Here is a 9,536-nt window from a genome sequence, read left to right on the forward strand (position 1 = left end):
GGTGTCTTTAGATGAGGTTGCCTCTGTTGTCTCTGCACTCTTGGATTGTTCATCTGGTAGTTCTAAACATATTCTTGCTTTAGCTACCATAACCTTGAAAAACTGGCAATTCTCTGAACAACTGGTTTTGGGAGGCTCCCCTATTCCAATAGCTGCTTTAATAAACTGGGCCCCAACTGGATGCTGAGCTTCTATATCTCTCTTGGTTCTGTTTTTCTTTAAAGTGTTATATTCTCATCTGGGCATAAGCCATTAAGAGCTGGTTTAGGAATAAATACTTATCACAAACTCATCTCATCATAATTCTGACTGACTATTCTTCATGATATATCTGTGATGCATCACCTTCAACTATAGCAGGATCTGCTTGTTTCATTTAATATATATTGTAGACACTGTAAATATCAAAAGGTGTCTTTAGATGAGGTTGCCTCTGTTGGCTCCATGTCCAAGGATTGGCCATCTGGTAGTTCTAAAAAAATTCTAATTCTTGAATAGGCTACAATGGTATTCAAGAACTCAAACTGAAAAAGTCTCCCTTTTGGAGGTGGTTCTTTCAACAATTCCCCTGAGATTTCTCCTTCTTTTTCCTCTAAAGGTGCCATAATGTATTATTTTATGTATTTCATAGAATCATAGAATTGTAGAGTTGGAAAGACCCAAAGGGTCATCTAATCCAACCCCCTGCAACGCAGGAATTTTAGCTAAAGCTTCCATGGCAGATGGACATCCAACCTCTGCTTAAAAACCTCCAATAAAGGAAAGTCTATAACCTCACAAGGGAGTCCATTTCAAACAACTCTTATTATCAGAAAGTTCTTCCTGATGTTGAGGCAGAAAGGCATTTGTCCCAATTGAAATTCAGTTTGTAAGTGTGGATCCAGTTCTCCCATCTGCTAAGGCCATCTTGAATCCTTATTAGCTACCCCTCCCTGTTTGGAGTCACCTCCAAATTTGATGACCATCCCTTGAATTCCCACAGACATATTGTTTATAAAAACGATTAACATCAAGGGGGACAGAATGGAACCCTGTGGAACCCCACCTGTCACTTGCTGATATGAAAACTTCCACAGGGAGACAAGAATTGCTTTCAGGATTCAATAGCAATCATGTGAGAATAATATTATACTGTACTAGTATGAAAGGAAATGTAATTTGTGGGTTTCCTAGGGAACGTTTGATTCAGCCTTCACCTTAAAATTTGCAACCATGTGGAGAAACTAAAAAGAAAAAAATCAAAATCAAAATGGATAATTACATCATTTGAGATTTTCTCCTTATCAGCTGTTCCTTGTTGTTCAGGTCAGGTCTCAAGACAATTATGTAACATTTTGGGGAAAAGATGCAACCCAGCAGTCCAGCACTGGAAGTTAAAATAGAGAAGATCTCCACTGCCACCATGTATTTTCCCTTTGTGCTCAGGTAGGAAGGAATAAATGATAACCAAACACTGCAAAAGACAAACATGCTGAAAGTGATGAACTTGGCTTCATTGAAACTGCCAGGTAGCTTTCTGGCAAGGAAAGCCACAGTGAAACTGACAAATGCCAGGAATCCCAGGTAGCCAAGCACACAGTAGAACATAACCACATACCCCTCATTGCATTCTAACACAATTTCTGAAGTGAAGGAGTGCATGTCAACATCTGGGAATGGGCAAGAGGTTGCAAGCCAAACTGTACAAATAAGTGCTTGGAGGAGGGAGCAGGAAAGAACAATGCAGCTGGCCAGACTCTTTCCCACCCACTTCCTCATTTTGGATCCAGGTTTGGTGGCCATGAAAGCCAGAACTACTGTGATGGTTTTTGCCAGCACACAAGCCACAGCCAATGAGAAGATGATGCCAAAAGCACTTTGTCGGAAGAGACACATCACCATATGGGGTTCTCCAATAAACAGAAATGTACAAAGGAAGCAAAGCAGGAGTGAGATGAGGAGAGTATAGGTGAGATCCCGGTTGTTGGCTTTGACAATGGGAGTATTGTGGTGTTTTATAAACGTTGCAAGCACTAGAGTTGTGATCATAGAAGATGAAAGAGCTAAAGAGGCTAAACAGAGGCCCAAAGGTTCTTCATAAGACAAGAAGCTGACATCCTTTGGAATACATTGGTCTTGTCTTTCGTTTGGATATTTTTCATCTGTGCATTTATAACAATCAGTTGCATCTGAAAAAAGGATGGAATCTTTGTGTAGCTAGAAATTACAGCATCATGCAATAAACATATGGCTGTAATCTTTTAATGCCTTTGTAAATCAGACATTTGAGTATTTTAATATACTTAAGATCAGGCTTGGCTATTGTTGCAAGTTTGGTTTGGAGGCCCATTAAAGCAAAAGTACTTGTCCCCACAGTCCTAAGATGGCGAGACTCACAGCACTGACTGCATCAACAGATCTCATTTCTCCATTGGTCACAGCTTTGAATGTAGCACAAATCTGGCATTTCTCTGTCTTTGAGCTTTTCAGCCTTCTGCCTGCTTCCAGCTCAGCTCTCTCACACCACATTGGCTATGATTCTCTACCTACCCGTCAGGTGAGTTGCCAGAAGGCCCATCTATTTGCCCAGAGAGTACTATTTGTACTGGCCAGATTACAATAATGATCTTGTAATCCAGATTGTTATTTTAGGATGGGGGTCATAGTGCCCAGCCACAGCCTAAATAATTAAAGGGATGTTTATGAAGGTGCTTAAGTGACACACTAAGGACATTATCTTACAACTGCCCAGTTATCAATGGAATCTTTCAACGTACCATCACCTCCAAACCCACAACAATATTCAAGGCTAAGCTCAAGTATATTACAATACTTAAATGTCCGATTTAAGAAGACATTAAGACATTACAACCATCTGTTTTTGAATGTTGCACTAGAAATTATCCACTGGTGCACAAAAGAAAGCCAGGACAATCTATGTAAGGAAAGTAAGCTCCACTCTGTTGAGAGAGAGAATTGTCTGGTTTTGAAAGGCATGGAGATGTGTTTCTTCAGCTGATATGCTGCTGCTTAAAAAGAAACCCAAGTCTCCATGTCCAATTATTAAAAGGAAGCTGAGCAACATCTGTCTGGTAATGCTGTTACCTTTCTGTTCTGAAATCTTTCCTTCTGGGCATGGAATGCAATCATAGCAGCAAAATGCCTCGCCCTCCTTCACTTTCTTGCAAAAACCAGGGTAACAACTCTCACTGCACACAGATAGAGGCTGTGCCTAAAGTGTAAGTGAAAGGGGTTAATGATAATCTTGATGATAAGGAGCTTGGGACCCTTAAAATCTAGAGCAATTCTCGAAAGTTACACAACAATCACAAAATCCAGAATTTAATAGGGGCAGTAGAGTATTATCCAAAATTGTCTCTACCTGGTTAAATCCCCTGTGCCATCTTATAGCATCCTCATTGATTTCAAATGTTTGTTCTGGAGGAGCTTGGGGATCCAGCCTCCCAACTTTCACTCTATGAAAGGATTGGTTTGTGGCGAAAATCCAATTCATGATATCAAAACCAGCTGCTAACTCCCCATTCTGGTCAAAGGAAACTTTCCCCCCTGCACTGTTGTTAAATGAGACACCTTTCAAAAACCAGTGGAGCTGAATTGAAAGGGAAAGAGCAGGAATTAGAAAATTCTGCAACTTGAGATTGAATGCAAAATGATAAATGTGACATAGATTCCATTTTTGCAAAGTTTCCCAAATATAACGTATTTTGAATGCTATTTTCATTAAAAAGCAAATTTTGGGGTTCACAGTATGTTAGTTTTTTGCTCACAATATTCGATTGGAGAACGACATTGTAAAATCAGAAGAATTTTGGATTTCAGAGGAAAGCTGCATTTAAATTTCTGTATTAGTTTGGGAAATGTGGATTTGTATGCATTAAAATATACACAGAATGAATTTTCCTCCATCTCTAATATTCATTACCTGCCAAAGGCATTGGCCCTGACAGTTCTGCATGCCTCTGTTCTGCATTGCACTGTGCTTGAAACTAGATGTAGACATAGCATGTAAAGCATGGGCCATAACATAGACAGCATTGTAGATACTGTAGCTGTGGGAGGTCATGCTCATTTCAAAAAAAGATGCAGGCAGACTCTCCAGCTTTTCCTCTCCTGTGCAAATGTCTCCATCCACCTTGACCACATCTGTATTTGGGAATATGCAGCCAAAGGCCTGTTGCCAGAAGTTCTTGATAAAACCATCTCCTGTGGCGCTGGATGGGTTTCTGCTTCTAACAAATTCTTGAAATCCTGGTAGATCATTGGCATGAATTGTAAATGAGAGAGATCCATGGATTATTTCTGTATCCCAAGTCTTCTGATATACCATTGAAGTGAGGTCAGTCTGGGCTGTTATTATCCACACTATACCTTTTGACTTCTTCTTTATATGTTCTTGTCCTGACAGATATGGAAACCATCTCAAGAACACAATCCCATAGGATTCTCCATATGCCACCACTACATGGGCTTTACTGTCTCTGATTTTATCATCTATTTTACCCCCCTTGTTAAATATGTCATTAATATCAGTGACAAAGGTCAATGTTGGGCTTCTTTCTATGAAGGCAAAGCAGATACCGCTCTGAGAAAAATGTGGAACCACATTTTGCACAAATCTTTCTCCATTGTCATTATCCATAGTTAGTAGCCCAATCCATGTCCACCTGAAATGCAGAAGCAAAGAAAGAATCCCTGCAAACTGAATGTGTTCTCTGGGCACCATCTGGTAGAATGGGATGCCTGGCGTTTTGTCATTCATCACTGGAGCAGGGCCATAGATGAGCTAAAGAAAAGGGTGGAAAGGAAAGAATGGGATTGTGTTGTTATGAGTTTGGGGGAGGAAGTAGGCTGGATGCCTACATACATAAGACCCTTAGAAGGTTCTTAACCATGTGGTTCAAATCAAATAAATCAAATTGCAAACCAATATTGCCCTCACTGAACAGCAGCAACACCAATCAGTATTGCGTAGAGTAATGGACAGCATGCACTAGGGTATCAGTAAATCTATGCTGATGAGCAACCACATGGCTCAATATTGTCTGCACTGACTTTCAGCAACGCAAACCACAATAACAAGTAAGACCCCCACAGGAAGCGGGACTTATTATCAATAATGACTGCACCGACAAGCAACTATCCTTATCATAAAAAACATCTACACTGACAAGCAGCCACCTGGCTCAATATTGTCTACAGTGACAGGATTGACTACACCAGGGGTCATCAACCTTTTTATACCTACCGCCCAGTAATGAATCTTTCTTGATGGTAAAAATTCCTTACTGCCCACCAGTGCTCAATGGAAGGAGGATTCAGCTTGTGCCGTAGAACCCCCTACCGCCCACCTAGAATCCTGAAATGCCCATTAGTGGGAGGTAGGGGCAGGTTGACAACCCCTGGAATACACAAACCGGCAGCTATGTGGTTTAGTATTGCATATACAGGCCTGCCACCACGTGCAATGCTTAAACTACTCAGACGAAGAGGTAAGGAAAAACAAAAACCCACCCTGAGGATTCTAACCAGCAACAGAAGGAAACACTGCCAACTTCCAACTGATTGAATGGTACACCATGGAGAACAAACTTAAATTAAGGGCAGTGGGACACAGACATGCTCCAAACTGCCGGGAAGGCTGCTTCTCCACAGTAAACCCACAAAAGCTCAAAACAAAAAGAAGGGGCAATGGCCAGCCTGCCCACATACCCCAAGCTGCAGAGTAGAAGGCACACAGCTATCCAAAGCCAAACGACAAGAATCACAACAACACAAAAGCACGCACTTTCACACCCAATCTCCAAGGGGGAGGTTGCCAAGAACACATGAAAATGAAATGACTTAAATAATGAGGGAAACAAACACACGCAGCACACGAAGGCTTTGTAAAAGAAAGGGGGGGGTTCCAAAATGATCTCGCCCAATCCTTTAAAGAAGTGTGCGTGCGCCCGATGGACAAGCTCCTTTCAGCAGCAGAGAAACGCGCTGCCTGATCCTAGGGCTTTGCAGATCACTAGATGCGGGCACCTGGCACAAGCAGACAAGAGGAAGCCACTTTCTGTGTAGATGTAGAAAGCTTTGCTGGGGAAGACAGCAATGATGAAACAAAACAAAGACTGACGGCAAGAGCAGGAAACGACGAGGAAAACAAGGGTAGAGATCTGATGAAGCAGATTAATGGAGGCCACCTTCCAAGCCATGCTGAAGTTTAAACAGCACATGGCCACCCCCTACCCCCAGCTAAGCCAATTTGTCAGCCGGGGGACGTGACATGGTGGGGTGTCCTAATGATGTGAGCAGCATCCCTCTGCCCACTGCAGGATCACTGTGAGGTCCTAGAACCCCTCCCACAGTCAGCCCACCCCCGCTCCCCAGAAAAGGTGAGCTGTCCTGCTAGAACAAGCAAGAAATAGAAGGAAGGATTCAAGTTGTTATATAGCCACAATGGATGTGGCCCTGCATCAGATGACAAATGAGTGGGGTCCCTTCCCACAACTCTTTGGTAGTTCCTGTAGTTAGAAATGACAAAAGACAAAGCTGAGTTGTGTGTGTGTGAACTGGAATAAGCTAGCTGGGAAGCCAAAAAGAGATAGCCATGCTGGATTTCTTTTTGAATCTGGGGTTGTGGCTATAGGAGAAGTAGGATCCCTTTGGGGTGTTTCTGAATCCAAGACTGCAGCTATGGGAGAAGCAAGAGTGTGAACCTCCCCGTTACAGGCTCAGATTATATGCATAAAACCATGTATCATAGAGACTACGCAGTCTCCACTTTACCCCATTTCAAGGGAAACAGAACCCTGGGTAGGTGCCTGGAACCCCTGGATTCTCAAACTGCCCAGAGATTGTGGTGGCAGGCAACAGTATTTTATGAAGTCCTACTCAGGGTAGAGCCACTGAAATCAATAAATCTCAGTTACGCATGTGCATTAATTTCAATGGTTTAATATACCTGTAAGTAGGACCAGTGTTGAATACCACCTATAGACAGAATTTTCGAAGAAAAAATAAACCCACAATTTGTCAATAATATTTTCAGTAAACATGTAATGTTAGTGGCTTTTCTTTCAGCAGAGGTTCCTGTAGCTGAGCCAGTCAACTTCTCAGTAGCATAAATAACAACTAGGGATACTAGAAGACACCCAAATGCCCTGGTTAACACAACACCAACTACATGCCCTCTTAAACAACCCAACAGTAAAATCAGCAGCAACTAGGCCCCTGACAACCTTCGAAAACCTCCTCCTAACAACAAAGGGAAACGGTAAAGGGACGGTATCCACAATATACAAAATACTACTCCAAAATCCCGCAAATCCCCTAGACGCAATCAAAAAACAATGGGAGAATGACATAGGCTATGAGATTAACCCCACTCAATGGACCAGAATGTGGTCTAAACCCCCCTTTAAATCCATATCAACAAAAAGAAAAGAACTCACACTGAAACTCACCTACAGGTGGTACCTAACACCAAGGAAACTAGCGCTAATACACCCAGGAACCTCACCAAAATGCTGGAGAGGGTGCACCTCCACAGGCACATACCTCCACATGTGGTGGGAGTGTCCCAAAATCCAACTATTCTGGACAACAGCCATACAAAAAATATGTAAAATAACTAAGCAAGTAATAGACATCACCCCAGAATTGGCCCTACTAAACATCTTCCAAGACAACAATGCCCATTTACACCACAAAGAACTCATAACCCACCTACTTTCAGCAGCCAGAAACACCATAACCAGACACTGGAGAGACCTGTCAGGAGTAAGCATGGACCAATGGTACCAAATAGTATGGGAAACAGCCCTACTAGAAAAATTAACTAATAAACTGAAACTGACATGGGGACAAACAGAAGAAGATGCCTTCACCCCGGTATGGCTCCCCTTTATCACATACACAGCCCAACAGGACAATGACAATAATCCAACAACAGCATACAAATCAATATGGCTAACCTGATCCCAAACACCCACCCACCTCACTCACACACGAAAACAAAGATCACCACAGCCAATCACAAGCAAACAATCACACCCTAGGCCAACCCCAACCTCTCTCACCACCAAAGGAACACAAATGAACAACACAAGCAACGCTGACACCAAACTCTACATACATTAAAAATAATAGAAACACCGCCACCCAACCCCACCCCATCCATCTTCCCTCTCTCCACCCCCTTTCTTTTTTCTATTTTTTCTTCTCCCCCTAATGCCTCAACAAATGAAACAGATTTGTAAAAATGTTACATGGGGTAAAAAAATTTGAGGCATTACACTTACTTCTTAAAATATATTTTTTTAAAAAATAACTAGGGATTTTTCTTTTAGTAATTTGAGAACATGCACAGAGATTTCACAACTTACATTTGACATTTATAGGAAGGAATGGCCATATTATTCTCTTTGTATACTAAAAAAAAGATAAAAAGGGAAATGTGATGAAGTACTAAAACTGTATAAGTGCACATAGAACCAGTGCTTTTTTCTGGGGGTACTCAATGTTACATAGGTTAACCTTTCTCTCTCCAAATGTTAAAAGTGTGGCATTTCCTGTAACAATCTCATGGTGACCTTTTTTTCTTAAAAACAAAACAAAAAAAGCACTGTATAACACACACACAAAGAGAGACCCAGCATACCTGTGGAATCTTGTAAATATCCACAAGCGTTGCCACTTGCAGTGAAGTTGGGGGGTCCAGTCCCCCAATGACCCCAATCAGGTTCGTTTGGACATCACAGTTGTAATTTGGAACAAAACCTCCCAAGGTGTATATGAGTAGCATTGTAGCATGGTAGGTCCACTTGTCAGTGAAATAGCTGTCATAGATGTGGAAGCCCAAGGTGACATTGTGTAAGAGCTGAGGGTTTTCATTGATCTCTTTTACTGCAAATGCCAAGGCCAGGATGTGCTGATAATTCTTAGGTACCACACTAGAAGGTAAGTTATATTCGGAATCATAAGGAACCATCAAATGTTGTAAAAAGTATTGCAAATTTTATAAAAATAATGTTTTCTGTATATAGTCTATTAATTATTATTATTCATATTTATATAGAAACTTTCCTGAGGTAACCTTACCTTTAGGTGGCCCATACAAATTTTGCAACAACAACAACCAAACATTACCATTGTTCATCATAACATATATTATCCTATTGTTTATCAGTACAGTAGCAATTCAGAGCACGGTGTTCCAAAATAAACGGTATAATTTAAGATCTTCAGGATATGATATTTCATACAAAAGTCAGAACACATCTATCTTTTTTTTTAAAAGAGTTGTTTCTCTGGATAGTTTATTACCTTTCAAAACAATTCATGGAATGACAATTAAGACTGATAACGAATAATAGTTTGAAAATATTACAATGAAGCCCTTACACAAGCTCTTCAGGCAAAGGTGATGGGGGTTTTTCAATGAAACTGATAGCATTGGAGACGATGAAAGTGTGGGAAGCGATAGCTCCAATGATTAGGTCTCCTGACTGGTGGTACTCATGAAGTGGAGGATCTGGATCATCAACCAT

At 41.3% G+C, this 9,536-nt stretch overlaps 1 protein-coding gene across 1 annotated transcript; it reads right to left on the bottom strand.

Moving 5' to 3' along the window:
* Nucleotides 1-1,257: 1,257 nt before the first annotated feature.
* LOC114583182 (vomeronasal type-2 receptor 26-like) lies at nt 1,258-9,536 on the bottom strand. The gene is made up of 6 exons (XM_028704522.2): nt 9,391-9,536; nt 8,648-8,939; nt 4,133-4,783; nt 3,362-3,589; nt 3,085-3,211; nt 1,258-2,168 (listed from the first exon to the last, which is right to left on the bottom strand). Exons 1-6 carry the CDS (start codon nt 9,534-9,536, stop codon nt 1,258-1,260), a joined length of 2,355 nt encoding a protein of 784 aa, XP_028560355.2.

Source organism: Podarcis muralis, chromosome 13 (assembly GCF_964188315.1).
Source record: "Podarcis muralis chromosome 13, rPodMur119.hap1.1, whole genome shotgun sequence".
NCBI classification, from domain to species: domain Eukaryota; kingdom Metazoa; phylum Chordata; class Lepidosauria; order Squamata; family Lacertidae; genus Podarcis; species Podarcis muralis.

Bases quoted from the DNA above. Each gene is read 5' to 3' on its own strand.
- LOC114583182 (XM_028704522.2), bottom strand. From the start codon at position 9,536: ATGGTTGATGATCCAGATCCTCCACTTCATGAGTACCACCAGTCAGGA. The intron at 4,784-8,647 runs GTATGCTGGGTC...CCTTTTCTTTAG, and splicing joins ATATTTACAAGATTCCACAG to CTCATCTATGGCCCTGCTCC. The intron at 3,212-3,361 runs GTAGAGACAATT...CTTACACTTTAG, and splicing joins GGCACAGGGGATTTAACCAG to GCACAGCCTCTATCTGTGTG.